Raw genomic sequence first — 20,000 nt, 5'->3', positions numbered from 1 at the left:
CCGGACCTGCTATGCTATTTTAACCTGGACAGGCAGAGTGAAAAAAGGACATTATTCACTCTCTTCTCCCTACAGCTCCTTCTTCTAATAATTGACCACCACCTCCCTCCTCCACCAGCGCACTCACCCGGCTCAGCTTGTGCTCGCTCTTGGTGCAGGCGTCCATGAAGGTCTGGGCGACGACAGACAGCGAGGCGTCCACCACCTCTGTCACATGGATGTCGAAGATGAAGTGGGGGTTCTTCAGGATATTCACCCAGAAGCGCAGAGGAAGACTGGACAGGAAAGAGAAGAGGGTGGTGGGGGGGGGGGGGTATCATCATTATCATTGTTGTTATTCATAGTATTCTCATGGCGTGTGACATGCATTTCAAATACAAATGGTGCAATGCCATAGACACAGCTCATTGGCTGTGGTCGTCATTTATTAATAATAATTACCTAATAATAATCACCTGTTGTCGGTAACGATTAACATTAACTGGATGTACGTATAATGCATTACTCGTTTTAAATGCACTGTCAAATAAACAGCATCTCAACATGTTCATAACACCTCCATAAGTACACTATGAGCATGACATTTTGATTGATTGTTATAGGCTACAAACCATGACCCCATTACTAACCTATTAACAAGCAAAAACAAAAGGAAGGCACGTTGGAAGTGGGGGTGCGGGGGGGTGCAACAGCTTCCCCTTACTGCAACTAACTTTTGATTTGTTTTTCCATGAATGTAAATGCCATAGATGTAGCTGGGTTGAATATGCATCTGGCATATATTAAATTAAAACTAAATGTTTTATTTGGTTATTCAAATCAGGCTTACAAATCCTGCTTGTTTGTTTCCTTGGCGCCTCCTAGCAATGATGTCTGTGCTGTAGTGTGAACCGAGTTGACTTGAGGCACTTCAAAGCATTTCCTCTCAACCACATGACCGGTTTGAATGACACGTGTATTCCGGATACATATATCTATATTATTTTCCTATTTTGTGTAGCTCAAAGATGAGAAAGTGGTTAGTTAACTCACAGACTACTAGCTAACTCATGAACTGACGTTACTGTGGAGCTTTGCGACGAGGAACTCTATCTGTCCCTCCTGGACTCGCCGACTCAATTAAAGACGGCAAGGAGTTGAGATAACTGAATGCCCCATCTGCTCTGATTCGGAGACAATGTAGTGGTTTTCTAAGACGTTTCGGTGAGTGAGATTAACTTCTTCGTTCTCGGTACTATTTTTTTATTCGCCTTAATCACTTCGCCGCCATCTTTGTTTTGGCTATGAAACGCATTTCAATGAGCTGATGACTAATTCACAGCTGAGTCAGGTCATCACGAGCTTGTAATTCAGATTTCTGTATTTCTGCCTGTTGTTTTGACTACTTCGGTTCTTAAAGTGGCATTTTTATAGCTATAACTGGAGTTAACGGGCACTCCCGCTTCCGTACCTCACATTACATGAAGCTTGACTAAAATGGCGGCAAAGTGAATGAGGCGAATAGTGCTACCTACCGCTAGTTAACGTTATGCATGACGAGTAGCTACACATGACGACAGTAGCAAACCTCACCTAAACTACTGTCGGTTCCATCTCTTATCTTGTTCTGATTTGTAGATTTGTAGTGTATTGATATGTTCACTAAGTTGTGGTTTACATTAGGCCACTTCTGTAGCTTTACTGAGTGGGGTGACATTTTGCTATGGCAGCGCAGTGGCTAGAATACATTGCTGATGGCGATAGCATTGTGTGTGGTGTGTAATTAAAGCAGAAGAGAGATCACAGTCTACTGCATTCAGCGCTGGCCAGAGTGAAGTGAGTGATAATATATAATATAATAATAGTTCAAACGTGCACAAATACTTGTTAGCCCAAGTCAGTGTTCCATATGATTGGATATGCTTATGCTAAGACACTACAGTGTGGATTCATGGGATAATTAATGTAAATGGGTACCAAATGTTGTACATGGGAAAAATTACAACCACCACATCACAGCTATAAATCTGCTGTTGTGAAGAGTACTGGGCAATTAGATGTGTGGAAGCATCTCATGGTCTCAGCAACGTCTTGCCTTCAATTGCGTGCAGTGTAAGACATTCAAATGTAGAAAAGGCTTTCTTGTTGGCATCAGCCAGTTAAAGCAATTGGCATCCATTACCATTTCAGATTATGCAGACCTCGTTTTCAACAAGAAATACTGGTTAATGTAAGTCCACCTCAAAGGAAGTGCTTTTTTTTGTTGTCAAAAAGGCGGGAATAGCAACAAAAAAAATTATCTATGCTCAATGAGCCTAGTCAATGACTCAATGTTTCCTGACCGGCCTAATGAATGGTGATTAGCAATGCTCAGCTAATGGCAATACGCTCACCTTTCAAGTCCTCGGTAGCCGCACAACATAAAGCGTGGACTACATCATGAATGCTCAAGCACTTGTGCTCATTTCCATTCCGCATGCACAAACACATGTGCCGTACAACGCTTTGCAGTACCCCATCAGCCTGTGAATTTCAAAGAGTTTCCTAAAGGGATTCTGGAGATTTTAAATTTTTATTCTCTTCCTCCTCTATCTCTCTGTGTGTGTGTGTGAATCCCAGGCATTATAGACCGAGACGCGGAACATATGAATTCATATTGGTTTGTGAACATCTCCTGGGATGACGGCAGTGGGTAAACAATAGAAGAGTACAAAAAAACACACACACACACGATGCGTTGTAGTGGTACAAAATAAATTAGCTAGGGACATAATTACCATCTTTATTTGTCGTTATGGCTGATATACACACATTCATATTTAATACCAGACCCTCTGTTGGTTTGATAAGTAAGATGGGCGTACGCCGATTGCGGAGTAAAGTAAGTAATTATTTAAATCAGCCATCATCTCCTGTCCTGCCTGGGCCTGGCTGCGCTCTCTCTCTCTCTCTCTCTCTCTCTCTCGCCAGGCTTCCGTCAATCACTGGCATCTACATGCAACGCCTTGTCCATTGTGCTTGAGCTTCAGCAGACGTGACACTAATTTATGCTCTTAAATGTCACACGGGAGCAGCATGGAGATTGCAAATGCAAACGAAATGAGCTGGAAATCCCACATTTGTATTCTGTTGTTTCTTAGATAAGTACTTTTGTATCTTGAGAGTGTTGTCTCTGGGAAGTCAGGGGGTTTGTGTGTGTGTGCGTGCGTGCGTGCGTGCGTGTGTGTGTGTGTGCATGTGTGTGTGTGTGGAGAGATGGAGAGACAGAGAATGGGAGTGAGTGAGAAAACGGATATACAGAGATTTTAGCATATAGTGCACCTGTTTGTCTTCCAGATGTGGATGGTCTCCTCGTCCACGTTGTCGTGTTTCAGCGCCTGCTCGTCCAGGAAGTCGAAGAAGTATTTGACGGCCGGCGGCACCGCGGCCCCCGAGCACAGCACGCTGCGGAAGAAGTCGTCGACGAACTGCTGTAACGTACCCTGGAGGAGATAAAACGCGGGTGAGACAGAGCGCTTAACTCAACGGGTGCCAATAACGAGTCAACTCAGAGAAGGCCCTGGGGCCGACAGTGCGCAGGTTGGTGGTTATGTACGCAGTAAACTCGTTATTGCCCGCCAACCGTTGGGTGCCAAATAGTGAGTATTCTGAACATCCAGCCGGAGCTCCCTGGCACACAACGTTGGAATTGCAATGACGATAGAAATCCGCCAGGTGGCAGTATCGCCTACCTTATGAACATCATGGGCCAGCTATTAGTGTGTTATTAGTGCCGGCCCCACAGTCCCCAAAAACAACTAGGTACTCTTTGCGAGCAGCAGTGAGCAGGACACGTTCGACAATCGCGATCGCCAAGAGCGAACTATTGGATATTATGAAAAAGACAAAATGAATTATATGGATGATGATTATGGACGATAAGGTGCGTTTGTTGGACTAAGCACTACTGGTAAAACGTAAAACAACTATAATCAAACCGACCGATGAGGAAACCTATTCGGCTCCGTCTATAGTCTGGCCCGAGCAGATAAAGAAGACGGATGAGGGCGGCTACCTAACGTTATATGTATGATCCTGTTCTGATTCAAGACACTTTTGGACTCGAAGTGAGAAATGGAGTACCTCTAAACCAAAGGTAATGTCTGTTTTACGTGTACTTTACCGAAACTCCATCATAAAACATGCGTTTGTATGCACACAGCGTCGGATAAATGACGACCCCCCCCCCCACGGCTTTGTGAAGAAACAAGGTCATGTGTTTACCTTTGACCTGGCAATAATATATCAAGTGTCAAGCGAGCAGCCGCGAGATTTGCGCATACGCTGCACAAAACACATTTTATCTCACGATCTAGGAAACCAGCCTGGATCTTAGTGAAACGGGGCAATGTTTAGCTTGGAATTGTAAACAAACGAAGGTATGTAGAAACAAACACTTTTTTACATGTTGGACTAGAAATAGTGTCTGTCAAATGAGCCATATAGAATATACAATAGCTCCGCAAAGATCGTGAAATATCGTGAAAATGGTCAAGAAAAGCTGGCGCCAGCCAGTGCAGATGGGGAAAGGGCGTGGCACTCAATGAGTCAACAGTGGAGGGGGCAAACTAAGGGGAAGGAGCAATTAAGTAAAAAGAAAGAAAAGAGGGAAATCAGGCAGAGTCATTAATACATTTGGTGAAGACTGAAGAGGTGAGATTTGAGTTGAAATTTGAATGAGTCCAGGGATGTAGCACTGCAGATGTTTGGAGGGTGCGGCAACAGAGAAGGCTCTGGGACCGACAGTGCACAGGTTGGTGATGGGGATGGAGAGGAGAACGGAGTCAGAGGACCGCAGCCTCCGGGGTGGGATGTAGGGATGGAGGAGGTCAGCTAGGTAACGGGGGCCAAGGGGGAGTGAAGGGATTTGTAGGTGATGAGGAGGATCTTAGTTAAAATGTATGCCGGACTTGACTGGAAGCCAAGTCATGTTTGCTGGGCAATGAGCTTTACAAACATGTACACAGATTATCTTTGGGGGGGGGGTCCATATGAATAGATTGCTGTGGGATAACCTCTCAACAAAGGTAGTTGCATCATGTGTTGTTAAGCAGTATCCCTCCATAGAACCATATGACATTCCGATGTTTTGGACATTACTGCTCAGTTGTAAAGCTAGAGTGAAGATAGAGGCATCACCTGAAACCAGACATCTGGGGGAATCTGTGGATACCTGCCATTTCATCGCTTAAGGGATATGGATGGAAATAGAGTTTTTGATATATTCATTAAATACTGTATATTGTATATTGATATCATTTTGATAGGAATTTTGATCATTTCGGTATAACCCTTTACAGCGGTTCTCAAAATATCTGAATGAAATTGGGCTCATTGGAAGCCACCAGGGACAATGCCATGTTGTGCCTGTGATGCCATCTGAGTCAGGCCTCAATAAATTAAAACAAGCTGGAACAAACAGGTGTATTTGGCCACGCCAGAGCCGGCGACTCAACCCTAAATGACTTCCCATGGATAAATAAAGGACTTAACCAGCATCCGTATCCGTCTGTCTGTCCGTACCTTGACAGAGAGCAGGCGCGTCAGATAGATCTCTGTGATGGCTTTGGTCATGGACTTGTCCTTCATGCTGCCCCTCTTGGACTTGATCTCGTCCAGCTCGTCCGCTGGCCTCACCAAGTGGAACACCTTGTCGTCTTCTAACAGGGCGTTTCCTAGAGAGAGAGAGAGAGAGAGAGAGAGACACATACACACACACAATTTCTTACTTTCATACTTTCTTTAAATAATTCAAATTCTTTAGGGAGCAAACATATTTTTCTCGTAAAAATATTCAAAAGAGTAAAAATGGCAAGGTATCCACATTTAAATACGGGGAGAATATCAAAGTGTATACAACTGTTTGAAACAACAGTGTTGTTTCTGTTTATCAAGTGTACACACAGCGCAAAGCCACAGATGAAAGTGCATCTCATCACCACGCGGCATCTGAGCTTCTGATGCTATACATAAAACAAGATGCATTAGCATGTTAAATGAGCACGGGGATGTTAACACGAGCGCCAAGGGGGGAGGATGAGAGAGGAGCATTATTTATGTTACAGAGTTTACATCTGATCCAGACTTGTCACTCCTGCATCAAGGAGTGTGTTAGCGTGTGTGTGTTAGTGTGTGTGTGTGTGTGTGTGTGTGTGTGTGTGTGTGTGTGTGTGTGTGTGTGTGTGTAACAAAAACACTTTATGAACTTTATGTAGACATCCCAATCTCAATGAACATGTGCACCAACTCCTCACACTTGATGTGATGACACATTTACATATACTAAAACGTATATACGTAAAAGTAATTTAATTTTGTTTGTTTTATAAGTACACAATATATATATATATATTGTGACGAGCCTGGTGGTGTTCAGACTCGTCACGGTTCAAAAACAAACAAATTAAAGTACAATATTGTGGTGACCTATATTAAGAGACATTCACCAAGGTGGGCTTGTGCCTTTAAGCGTGTGGGTTGTACTGTTTAGGGGACAGGTTAAATACCACTTCCGGTTCCGGGTTAACTTTGTTGTTATTGTAAATGCTATGTGAGTGAGAAGTAAAGTACCTCAACTCGAACCACGTCTCTGGCTCGCTACTTTCTTATCGCCACATTGGTGACCCTGACGGAGAAAGCGGACCGCCTGCTGTCCCTCAACGGCCTCGGCGATGGCAAACCGTCGGAGTTGATGGAAAAAATGCTGGCTGTACTGGGATCAGCTGATCCCTCTTTTCTATTTACACACATTTTCTTGCGACAGCTTCCAGTGCCTGTGCGCACAGCACTGGCGAGTTCCCTCCTCTCCTCCACCAAGGACTATCGCGGCCTGGCTGCAGAAGCGGACAGGGTTTTCCTGGCCAACAGGCAGCAGCAGTTTGTCCATGCGCTGCTGCCCCACCAGGGCACCTCTGCCCCACCACTGGAGGCCTATACAGACACCGCGGCTGCGGTGACAGCCCGACGCCAACCCGACGATGGGCTCTGCTATTACCATGCCAGGTTTGGGGACAGGGCCAAGCAGTGTCGCAAGCCATGCAGTTTCAAGGGGCAGGGAAACGCCAGGGCCGGCGCTCATTAGTGGCTGTGGGTGCCGGCCATGACTGCAAGCTATTGTTTATCACCGACTCCTTGTCTGGCCGGCGGCTGCTGGTGGACTCGGGCGCGCAACGCAGCATCCTGCCGGCACAGGGCGTGGACACCATGGACGGCAGACACGGGCCCCAGATGGACGCAGCGAACGGTACGCCCATACGTACCTACGGCACCAGGTATGTGGAGGTGTGTTTTGGGGGGCGCCGTTTCGGCTGGGGTTTTGTGATGGCTGCGGTGTCCACGCCGCTCCTGGGAGCAGACTTCCTCTGTGCTTTCAGCTTACTGGTAGATGTTAAAAACTGTCGCTTGATCGATGCCCTCTCTTTTTCCTCTTACCCCTGCACACTTGGGGCGGTTGGGGGGGGCGGAGCTCTCTGCCTGTTGAACACACTTGCCACCGGGGACCCGTATGAACGCCTGCTCGCCGGGTTCCCTGACCTCACCACACCCACGTTCTCATCTGCAGTGGCCAAACACGGTGTGGAACACCATATTACCACAGAGGGCCCCCCAGTCTATGCCCGGGCCCGGCGCCTCGACTCAGCCAAGCTGGCAATCGCCAGGGGGGAGTTTTCCACCATGGAGCGACTTGGCATTGTGCGCCGCTCGAACAGCCCGTGGGCTTCTCCATTACACATGGTTACAAAGGCTGGCGGAGGTTGGCGCCCATGCGGCGATTTCCGTCGCCTTAATAACGCCACAACCCCCGACCGGTACCCTGTTCCGCACATACAGGACTTCTCTACCCACCTGGCAGGGGCTGTCATCTTCTCCAAGGTGGACCTGGTGCGCGGTTACCACCAGGTGCCGGTCCATCCACGGGATGTGCCAAAGACAGCTGTTATTACACCCTTTGGGCTTTTCGAATTCCTAAGAATGCCTTTCGGGCTCATGGGGGCGGCGCAGACGTTTCAGCGCCTGATGGACTCTGTGCTCCAGGACATGCCATTTTTGTTTGTGTACTTGGATGACATTCTTGTAGCCAGTACGTCCATAGAGGAGCACATGACACACCTCCAGCAGCTGTTTGAGCGGCTCAGTAAACACGGCCTCATCGTCAACCCGACCAAGTGCCAGTTCGGGCAGTCCTCCATCACTTTCCTCGGACACCATGTCGCTCCACAGGGAGCCACCCCACTCCCCGCCAGGGTGGAGGCCGTGGCCAGTTTTCCTCGTCCCCGCACCGTACGGGCTCTACAGGAGTTCCTGGGCATGGTGAACTTTTACAACCGGTTCCTTCCCCATGCTGCCCACCTCATGCGACCCTTGTATGAGGCCCTGCGGGGCAAAGTGCCCAAGGACGAGTTAGATTGGTCCTCGGGGATGGACAGCGCTTTTGGGGCTGCCAAGAACGCGCTAGCCAACGCTGCTCTGCTGGCGCACCCCTCTCCCACTGCCCCGGTCGCCCTCACGACAGACGCCTCTGACTATGCAGTGGGGGCGGTGTGCGAGCAGTGGGTGGGCGGTGCCTGGCAGCCACTGGCCTTTTTTAGCAAACAGCTCCGCGACAACGAGCGTAAGTACAGTACTTTCGACAGGGAACTGCTGGGTCTGTTCCTCGCCACCAGGCACTTTAGATTCCTGTTGGAAGGCCGCCAGTTCACTGCCTTTGTGGACCACAAGCCGCTAACTTTCTCCATGGCCAAGACCTCGGAGCCGTGGTCGGGACGTCAGCAGCGGCAGCTATCGGCGATCTCCGAGTTAACCACGGACATTCAGCACGTGGCGGGCAAGGACAACTTTGTCGCCGACTGCCTCTCTCGGGCGGTCATCGGGTCCGTCCACTTGGGACTCGATTATGCCGCCATGGCGGCAGACCAAGCCACGGACTCGGACATTCAGGCCTATCGGACGGGTCCTACCGCACTGCAGCTGGAGGATGTGGTGTTCGACACAGCTAACGCCACTCTCCTCTGCGACGTCTCCACTGGCCAACCGCGCCCTATGGTGCCTACGGCCTGGCGGCGCCGGGTTTTTAACATGATCCACAGCCTTTCCCACCCAGGTGTGAAGGCCTCGACTAAGCTGGTGGGGGTCAAGTTTGTGTGGCCTGGCCTCCGGAAGGATGTTAGGACCTGGGCTAGCTCATGTGTGGCGTGCCAGCGTGCCAAGGTGCACCGCCATACCAAAGCCCCTTTGGCACCGTTTATAGTGCCGGAGAGGCGGTTCGACCAGGTGAATGTGGACCTGGTGGGCCCCCTGCCCCCCTCCCATGGATATACTCACCTCCTCACCATGGTGGACAGGACCACCAGGTGGCCGGAGGCTGTTCCACTGTCCTCCACTACGGCAGCGGAGGTGGCCCGGGCGTTCATCGGCTGCTGGGTGGCCCGTTTTGGCACACCGGGGGACATCACAAGCGACAGGGGCCCCCAATTCACTTCGGAGCTCTGGACTGCAGTTGCGGAGCACCTGGGGGTGAAGATCCACCGCACTACGGCGTACAACCCGCAGGGCAACGGACTTTGCGAGCGGTTCCATAGGGACATGAAGGCCGCTCTTCGGGCTGCCCTTACGGATGGCGCCTGGGTTGACCGCCTCCCGTGGGTCTTGCTTGGTCTTCGTTCTGCCCCCAAGGAGGACCTCCAGGCCTCGTCCGCCGAGCTGGTGTACGGCCAGCCGCTGCGGGTCCCTGGGGAGTTTCTTCCGGGGGCCACAGCGTCCTGGTCCGTCGCCTCCCATCGAGCAGTGTCCCGGGGGCGTCTACCTTAATGATAAGCAAGCAGTGCAAAAATGCGGAAGCATTCGTCACCGCACGCCACTACGGTAAAGCGCCTTTCTTTTCAGGCCCGCTTTGGGAGCTGTCGCGCGGAAATAGGCTGTCTATTGCCATTCTCTTTGACAAACTCTAACCTTAACCAGCTCCTTAACAGCGCCTAAACTTAACCGTTCTAACCTTAACCAACTCCGAAACAATGCCTAACCTTAACCTTAACCTTAACCATGCCTAACCTTAACCATAGAAAGAATATTGCCATTCTCTTTGACAAACTCTAACCTTAACCAGCTCCTTAACAGCGCCTAAACTTAACCGTTCTAACCTTAACCAACTCCGAAACAATGCCTAACCTTAACCTTAACCTTAACCATGCCTAACCTTAACCGGCGAAAGAATACACGTTAAAAAAAAATCACGTTAAAAAAAATATATTTTATGGGATTCGAACTCGCCAGCAAACGAGCTGTAGGATCCACAGCCATGCAGTGTTGCCAATTGAGCTATTTCTCGATACTGAATAAGGGGCGGTGACTTATATATATTGAGCTCCGCTCGTGTCGAACCAAGGCGGGATCTCATGCGCATGCGCGGGCACCTCGCGCGAGCACGCCGCCGCCGGTGCACGCACCTGGGCGCTGGGCGGCGGAAAATGAAAGCCGCATTACCGCACGCCACTACGGTAGAATGCTTCCGCATTCTTGCACTGCTTGCTTATCATTAAGGAACAGGCGTCCCGGGGTGTTGCCGATGCCCTTATTCCCATTCCAACATCCCGCCACTGCCTTCCCCAGTCCTACGTCCCCAGGGACCTGCCATTGGCCAAATATGTTTTCATCCGGCACGACAGCCATCGGACCCCGCTGCAGCCCCCTTATGACGGGCCTTTCCGTGTCTTGGAGGCAGGCACTAAAAACTTTGTTGTGGACATGGGAGGCAGGCCAGAGCGGGTCACTATAGACCGTCTTAAGCCTGCTCACTTGGACAAGGACGAACCAGTTAAGTTGGCCCTACCCCCGCGGCGGGGGCGCCCCCCGGTTTCGGCTCAGACCCCTGCCCTATCCTCTGTTCCGGCCTTGGCCCCTTCCGTGGCCCGGCCGCTGGTTCCACTTATCTCCCTTAGTCCCCCTCTGGTTAAGCGCAGTCGGTTCGGCCGCTTGATCCGTCCCCCTCCACGTTGACTATTTCATGCTGTGATCTGTTCACTGATGGACTGTTCACTGGCTATTAATTAGTTGCAGTTTTTGTATTGGTGAATTCTGGGGGGGCCTGTGTGGTGACCTATATTAAGAGACATTCACCAAGGTGGGCTTGTGCCTTTAAGCGTGTGGGTTGTACTGTTTAGGGGACAGGTTAAATACCACTTCCGGTTCCGGGTTAACTTTGTTGTTATTGTAAATGCTATGTGAGTGAGAAGTAAAGTACCTCAACTCGAACCACGTCTCTGGCTCGCTACTTTCTTATCGCCACAATATCAATCAAGGGCAGAATATAGTCCGATGGGCAATTCGAATGGTCGTAATACAGTCCGAGGTCAAAAACACAAAACAGGCTCTCGTACAAAAAAAGGGATTGTTCAATACTCAGAGTAGTCTTCTGGTCCAGGGTCAGTACACAAGGGGGTTTCTCAGCCAGTCTAGGATCCAGTACACAATGAACACCTTCTCACCTTCACCTCTCCTCTCACTACCTCTCACCTCACAAAACTCTGTCAACAACAATCTCTTTCTCTTCGTACTTAGCTCCTACCTCACCTCCTCTCAACTAAACTCTATCTGTCCTAGTGTTTTATAGTATGCGTGTCTGGTGTGTGTGCGTGTGGGATGTGGGTGATCTAATGGTGCACAGGTGTGTTCTATCAGTCCTAATCAGCTGCCTAATTGCTTCCACTCCTCCCGTGGCAGTAGTATCTCCCATCCTTCACATAGCCATGGGACGGGGGGGGGTGATATCTGCCACAATATATATTTCTTTTTTTACACCGAGTGTGACCTTTATTCAGTGTTGGGAAAGTTCACTTTCTACATGAACTAGTTCAGTTCACAGTTCACACATTTTTTAAATGAACTAGTTCAGTTCATAATAATTTGTTTTTAATTAAAGTTCATGTTTTCAAAAATGAACTTGCTTATAGTTCCTTTTTCAATACGTTGCTGCAAGCTATTATTTGTCCAAATTATTGCCACAACCCATAAACCACAGACAGCAATCAGAATACTGGCATTTCCATCATACTGTGATTATTGATCAGTGTTTCCCCTACCGTTGCCTTGAAGGGGCGGCCCGCGTCTTGCGTAACGAGTCTCTCTCTCCGCGCGCAACACCTTTCGGTGTGTACAGTGTGTGTGCGCCCGTCCAAAATCGGGCACACTTTTGAACGAAGTTATACTGTGATAGAGCGCAGAGAATGAACGTGTTCACAATGGACCTGTCTCAAACCCTGCCCTCTTTTCTTGATCCTCCAATCACAACTGTCGCTTACCTCGGACAAACTTGGTTTGTCCGAGGTAAGCGACAGTTGTGATTGGAGGATCAAGAAAAGAGGGCAGGGTTTGAGACAGGTCCATTACGTTCATCTAGTGGAAATACAGTACGTTCAGTTCATGTTCGCCCAAAATATGAACGAGTTCATGAACGATCGTTCATTGAATGCGTTCAGGTCACTGCCTTTAGTTCAGTTTTAGTCCACTATAATAACCTTGGTGTGTGTACATGGTACTTACTCTCCTCGTGGTTCTCCTGGTTCTGGTCGTAGTTCTGCTGAGTGTGAAGCACTTTGGATAGAACCAGCGTGGCGTTGTCCCTGACCTGGAACACACACACACCACAAACAACAGTGGAGATTTGTGAGCAGAAAAACACAAGAAAGAGGAATCGTCCTGTTCCTGCTATCCACATTTGCACACACCTCCGCTGTCGGTGTGTGGATGTGTGAGTGAATGGGTGAACATGAGGCATAAGTTGTAAAGCACTTTGGATAAAAGCGCTATATAAATGCAGTCCATTTCCATTTCCATTTACACACACACACACACACACACCTCACATCATTTCAATATTACACACTCACTGAGGCCAGCCTCTTTTCACTGGACGTCTCGGGACTAATTAATAATCAATGTGACTGAGTGGACGGGTGCCACTGGGCCATTATTGGGGTAGTTACTGCCCACTTTCACTCATTATAGACCCTGCAAACACAGGGATTAGCACTACTCCGACACTGCCAGCCGGCTACAGTAATAGCGATCCACGCCATGGAGTGACTGAACGAGTTCAGCTGCAGAGACTGAATGGGAACGAGGGAATGAAAAGAGAGGGTAAAAAGAAGAGCACTTTGGGGGAAAAGTGGATATAATTGGGAGAAAACAGTGTATATTTGTGGATGACCTACATTCCCATTGGATCGATATCAGATTAACCCTCTTAACTCCCCTGTACCCCCCCAGTGGATCCAATAACAAGATACTGTAGTGCGGCCTGGCTTTGCTCACATCTACAGCAACACACGGTTTTAAATCCGAGGAGAGATTCACAGGTTTGTGGTGATGATATAAAATATCATCCCAGGTGACAGAGTGTTGTGGATAATAATGGAGTCAGGACATCATAGATTTTTATGTGATGTAACTTGAACTTGGCATGAACTTGGTGTGAATGTGTTGCTTGTGCCAGACATGTTCTATAGCTCATGATGTGAATCAGACATGTTCTATAGCTCATGATGTGAATCAGATATGTTCTAAACTCATGATGTGAATCAGACATGTTCTATAGCTCATGGTGTGAATCAGACATGTTCTATAGCTCATGATGTGAATCAGACATGTTCTATAGCTCATGATGTGAATCAGACATGTTCTATAGCTCATGGTGTGAATCAGACATGTTCTATAGCTCATGATGTGAATCAGACATGTTCTATAGCTCATGGTGTGAATCAGACATGTTCTATAGCTCATGGTGTGAATCAGACATGTTCTATAGCTCATGATGTGAATCATATACATGATGTGAATCAGACATGTTCTATATCTCATGGTGTGAATCAGATATGTTCTATATCTCATGATGTTCTATATCTCATGGTGTGAATCAGATATGTTCTATAGCTCATGGTGTGAATCAGACATGTTCTAAACTCATGATGTTCTAAACTCATGGTGTGAATCAGACATGTTCTATAGCTCATGATGTGAATCAGACATGTTCTATAGCTCATGATGTGAATCAAGACATGTTCTATAGCTCATGATGTGAATCAGACATGTTCTATAGCTCATGATGTGAATCAAGTCATATTCTATAGCTCATGATGTGAATCAGACATGTTCTATAGCTCATGATGTGAATCAGACATGTTCTATAGCTCATGGTGTGAATCAAGACATATTCTATAGCTCATGATGTGAATCAGACATGTTCTAAACTCATGATGTTCTAACCTCATGGTGTGAATCAGACATGCTCTGAGTCTATAGGGAGGTGTAGTGGTTACATCATTGCTGTTTTTCGTGTTCCACCCTCTGTCCAACGCAAAGGATTTTCCCATTGCCCATTTCTAAATTGTCTCGTTTAAAACAAATAAAGCATTAACATTTGCATGGTGTACCTTTCTGTGCTTATTCATCCACAATCTATAGCTCAACATGAAAATATTCGAATCGCCAAATTTTATTTCAACCAAAAATGCTTAATGTTAATAATGTTAGTGATAGAAGGGAACTCATTTTGTGCAAAAATGGAAAGCTTTTCAATTTCCATGCGGCAGAATTGTAGCCGATAATCCATTTTCCCAATGATAAATCCCTATACGGGTGGAACAACCAGTGACGTCAGACTACACCTCCCTATAGCTCATGGTGTGAAATGAATCATATATATGATGTGAATCATATGATGTGAATCAGACATGCTCTATAGCTCATGGTGTGAATCATATATATTCTATAGCCCATGTGAATCAGACATGTTCTATAGCCCATATGAATCAGACATGTATATATATATATATATATATATATATATATATATATATATATATATATATATATATATATACATGTCTGATTCATATATATGACCTACATTCCCATTATTCCCATTATATATATGTGTGACTGATGTCATGATTTGAATATAGCTCTATAGCTAATGAGAGAGTAAGGTGAACCCATGTACACAGTGCCATGCCTGTGAGCTGCCACAAGGGGCAGAGTGGCTAATTGTGTGTGAGTGACATTGCCGGCCTATGAGGTGTTTGGATCTAAAAAATTCAGATGCAGTTCTGTTCCCGCTCGCATCTGCACATCTGCACACACGCACGCACACACACACGCGCACACGCACACACACCATTTCAATGTGCTGTGTTACTGAGTTTTAAACAGGTTAAAGCTGCAATAATTGTTGTCTGACCACTAGCAGGCAGCATGTAACCACTCTAAACAAACCATTAATTTCTCCCAAAACAAAAGCCTGGTCTTGTTTCAACAAAGAGATAATTTTAAATACACAATCTTGTAATTAAAATCACTGGAAAACAAAAATGTATGCATGAATTACTATATTTCAACTACAATAAATTAGGGCTGTTAATCGATGCAATTGTCTTAATGTGCTTGCATTAATTGTGCCAAGTGCGCTAATGCTAACTGCATGTCAGAGTGATTGGGAATGTAAACACACTTTCCCAACGTGCCTGAATGTCAAAGCTATGGGAGGCAGTTGGGGTCAAAAAGGGTAATGTTAATTTTTGTTTACGCGTTAAGGTTTTCAAATTAACACATTGGTTGTGCCCATCATTGTACCCAGTCTGCCACCGTTGAAAGCCTATGGAGATGTTTACCTTCTTTGCAGGGCTATAACTTTTAAAATTGTATTGCTATATTGACATTACTATGGCCCATTCAACATCGATTATCTATCGTTCAGGATGTGGGAACGTTATATTTTTTCATTCATTGTTGTGTTAATACCGTCTAGAACAGGGGTGGGCAATTATTTTTCCCGGGGGGCCGAATGAGCAACTGAAAATATGTTGGGGGGCCGGGCCAAAATTCCAAACTCAATTATGCATAATATACATTTTATTTCTATATAAAAAGCAGTAAATGGCATTGTTTTGACCCCTGGTGAGAGTGTATGTTATTATTTGGCAATTAAAAGGTGAGGTTATAGCTTTCAAAAATATCATTTATTCAAATAGAATTTATTTCCAAAATGATAAACAAAATGTGAAACATTAATAACAAAGGGAATTTTGAGTTTCATATACTATTGAAACAAGGATTTTCTTAGCTTTCTAAAGACATCACATCATCTTATAGCAAAAATAAACAAGACATGTCACTGAACTGTGTAAAGAAAAGTGTCCCAGTTGTGTAGCCTTTTTTACTTTACATGCCTATATTAAACATTTTATGTTTTCAGAACTGTGCAAAAAAAGATCAAGTGTCCCATTTCACTTGTTATATTTCCACATTTTAGTGTTCTTCAGTTCTTTTTTTTCATTCAGTGTGAGAAATCCTGTCTCTGTTGAGCTTTAACAAGTCCATCAAAGTCAGGTTGCATGTCTGAGGTGGAGATGCGAAGCACAGCTGCCAGATGTTCATCAGTGAGAGAGGATCTGTACCTGGACTTGGTAAACGTCATGACTGAGAATGTCTGTTCACATATGTAGGTGGATCCAAAGAGAACCAACATCTTCTGAGCATGTCTCCTAAGCGTATACTGTGCGTGTGAACGTTGACATGAAATAAAAAAAAGTAAAAAAAAAAAATAAAAAAAAATATTTTTTATTTTATTTTTTTTTATTTTTTTTTTTTATTATCATGTAATCTTTCGCGGGCCGGTCAGAATCATCCCGCGGGCCGTACAATGCCCAGGTCTGGTCTAGAATATAAGTATGTTTTTAAGGTTTTCTGCTGTAATTCCAAAAATGAGAGTTATAGGCCCTGACGCATATGATAGATTATCGATTGGCGTTTCTTTCCTATACACACTATATTAAAAAATTCAAATGTATATGATCGGTATACATTATGCTTCATCATGCGTGAAGGAAAAGGGGGGGGGGTCGTTTATAATTCCTTGATCGTCAGTAACGGCTTTATTTAGTATGGGTTGATATGTTGAGCAGATGGTTTGCAGTGAAATGAATAAACAATCGGGCTGAAAATAACGTTATATTCCTCTTACCGTTCGCCGATGAGACTGGAGGAAAAAGATCCCAATTATTTGACGTCGATCTCCTACATCCATTTCCGGTTTGTATGGCGCAATAAACGCCGAAATCATATCGATTATTGCGTTTAGAAAGCGATCGAAATTAGGGATGTCCCGATCACATTTTTTTCTCCCGATCCGATCCCGATCATGTGATTTTGAGTATCTACCGATACCGATCTTTCCCGATCCGATCAAAAAAATTATTATTATTATAATTTTTTTATCCCAATTTCTCACATTACATTCACCCTGAATGTTGACGTTATTCAGGTGAAAAGTTAACTTCATTCAAGCGAGGCATTGCAATCCTTGACATAAATCATTTGATGTATAATTAAATCAAAGGTAATGCGTTTGGGTCTGAGAGTGTGGCTGGTCTGCCGTTCTGCAGCTGGATACTATTGGTTTGTTTTGGCAAAATTCTTCTGCTCTGTGTGACAATAAATAAATGAATGATGATATGCAATTTAAAACCAAAACTAAGGCCTCAGTATGAGTTTAAGACGTGAACATGGTCATGTTTGTTGAATAAAAAAAAAATCCAGATTTTTTATATATTTTTTTTTGCCGATCCCGATCTTCGGAAAATCACGTGATCGGCCCCGATCCCAATCACGTGATCGGATCGGGACATCCCTAATCGAAATGCACTAGAGTGTTTGTCTGGATCCACGTAACAAGATATGACTGCCGGAGGGATTTCCTCGACGCACCGATTGCCACTTCCGGTTTTGGCGAGAATGTAACTCGCCCGACCATCCACCAGGCGGCGGTATTGAGGCATTGCAATCTCATACAGGGTGCCGCTGCAGTCCGGAGGGAGGCTGGATGAATTATGAATGCCATGGCGAAAAAATGAAATATTGATCCCAAAAACGATTTACGCTGTTGTTGGCGTTCAATGCATGGCGGGCAATGACGACTTACGCCGTTTTTGGCGACCAATGTGTTAAGTGAAGAAAATGGATGTGTTAATATTGGCAGCCCTACAATAAATACAACATTCCTGGTTGTGAAAGAAGGTAGGTAAATACTGCACCTACTGTACCAACATAACACTGTTCTGATAGCATAATATGCATCTAATTAAGAGATTCACTGGGGGAAAAAACATCTTAAATGCATGCAGATTTATGCACATGCCAGGGTTTTGTCAACAAATAAAAGAAATGATGGAATCACAACAGACTGGCTGCTGATTGATCAGGGATTGCGCAGGGTTGATCAAGTAGAACACCATGACTGGTCAAGACCTTCTGATGGCAAGTGGTCATAGCAAGTTTTGAAAATGTAAAAGAATATAGTTATTGCAGCTTTAAGGGTTGTGGTCTGGTATCACTATGAAAGCCAAAGAGCAGGTGAGCCAAGAGCATGGAAAGTGTATTACCCAAGAGGCTCCCAGACTATCAACTGCTGTGGCAGGAAACTAAAGGGTGTCCGGCTGCTTACATTGTAGTGTGCCAGGGTGTTGATACGTCTCCAGCGGCCCTCCTTCTGGGAGGTCAGGTCCAGGTCGGACAGGATCTGCCCTGTGGAGCCCGGGCGCCACTCTGTAGTGGAGGCAGGAACAGCAACTTGATTAGGACTATGAATTATTGCAATTCCACCAATAGTTTTTCTTTAGCTGCAACTAGCAGCTCTATAGGTCACTCTGTCGGTGGCTTGTTTGGTCGGTCCACAAATACTCATTCTCTAGTGATCACAATCTAAATACAAATTTGGCATGGAGGTCAAGATTGTGTGTGTGTGTTTTCATGGCAATTGCCTAAAAGGGGGCGTGGTAATGGGAGTGGCCTATCACACAAAGTTTCACAGCTATTGCGAATTCGCACTTGATTTCTTTCCTTTATATATTGTTTGGTGTTTGTTTTCATTTTCTTGCAGGCAATTGAGCATGTGGCCTATGGTGTGCAATGTGAAATAAATTCATCCTGAAACTAATATCAATTGTTTTGTCATCTGTCTTCCTGCTGTCTGCTATGCTGTGTTGAGGCTTTTTGCAGTGATGCACTTCAGTCATTAGTGTGTGGGAGAAGAGCATAATAGTTCATTAGGCCTATTCTGAGGAGGAGATAATGTAAAGATAGAGCTCAGTTGGTGGTATGGTACCATAACATTACTGCAAAGCCGATTGTTATGTTGCTTTGTAAATACATTTAGTACAAAATTCTTTACCATTTCAGAGTTATAATTATATTATTATAACATATTCATCCAAAAGTACTACCAAAATGTACGGGTCTATCTTAATCTTAATCCACAATGAAAGAAAAACAGATCTCTTCTTATCTAAAATGCATACAGAAACCAGATCTGCACCACGTATGGGAACATGCGGGGTGGGTCTGGGTCGTTGTAAACAGCGACTCCTACAGTTCGGTCGGGGCGCCTGCTAAGCGTGGATAGGATCTAAGTGGGATAGTGTGATCCTTCCACACGTTACACCCTCTCAGTGAGAATCCGCGCTGCCAGGTGAAAAGAAGCGGTTGATTGGCTAGACGTGTGTCGGAGGAAGCACGTGATAGCCTCCACTCTCCCAGACCGACTGTGGGGGGTAAGTGCGCAGCGACCAGGAAGGGGATTGGGAATTGGCATAAGGACTAACATTGGGATGGGAGAAAATCGGAGGAAAAAGGAGGGGGGAAAAGATAAAAAAAAAAATTTATAAAAAAAAATGGGTCTACAGAGCATTAGCTCTCCAAGCCCTCCCCTGAGGTCAAGGTCAACTTTATTTCTAGAGCACATTTAAAATCAACCGAAGTTGTACCAAAGTGCTTTACAATATAAAAACAGAAATACTAAAAGAACCATGACGACCAGGACCCAACTTGGTCTAACAGTATCACCCTCGCTCTTTAACCCCCCTTGCCCCACCGAGAAGAGAACCATCACTCACCCAGCGCGACACTGTCCACCTTGGGGCGGAGGGTGTAGGGCTGGT

At 45.8% G+C, this 20,000-nt stretch overlaps 1 protein-coding gene across 1 annotated transcript in view; it reads right to left on the bottom strand.

Annotated features, from left to right (window-relative positions):
* The window catches only part of plxnb2b (plexin b2b), a 252,668-nt gene that overhangs the window by 4,961 nt on the left and 227,707 nt on the right, over window positions 1-20,000 (bottom strand). The window contains exons 28-33 of the mRNA XM_084334929.1: window positions 19,956-20,000; window positions 18,509-18,609; window positions 12,553-12,637; window positions 5,542-5,693; window positions 3,301-3,461; window positions 128-275 (exon numbers count right to left, since the gene is read on the bottom strand). The exon at window positions 19,956-20,000 is cut by the window's right edge and continues 112 nt beyond it. Coding sequence (XP_084191055.1) covers window positions 128-275; window positions 3,301-3,461; window positions 5,542-5,693; window positions 12,553-12,637; window positions 18,509-18,609; window positions 19,956-20,000 — 692 coding nt within the window. The remainder of the gene's footprint in view (window positions 1-127; window positions 276-3,300; window positions 3,462-5,541; window positions 5,694-12,552; window positions 12,638-18,508; window positions 18,610-19,955) is intronic.

This window comes from Notolepis coatsorum, assembly GCF_963971535.1.
Source record: "Notolepis coatsorum genome assembly, chromosome: 18".
Classification (NCBI taxonomy): domain Eukaryota; kingdom Metazoa; phylum Chordata; class Actinopteri; order Aulopiformes; family Paralepididae; genus Notolepis; species Notolepis coatsorum.
Note: the sequence above shows the minus strand (reverse complement) of the source record. Positions and strands in the feature narration are given on the sequence as shown.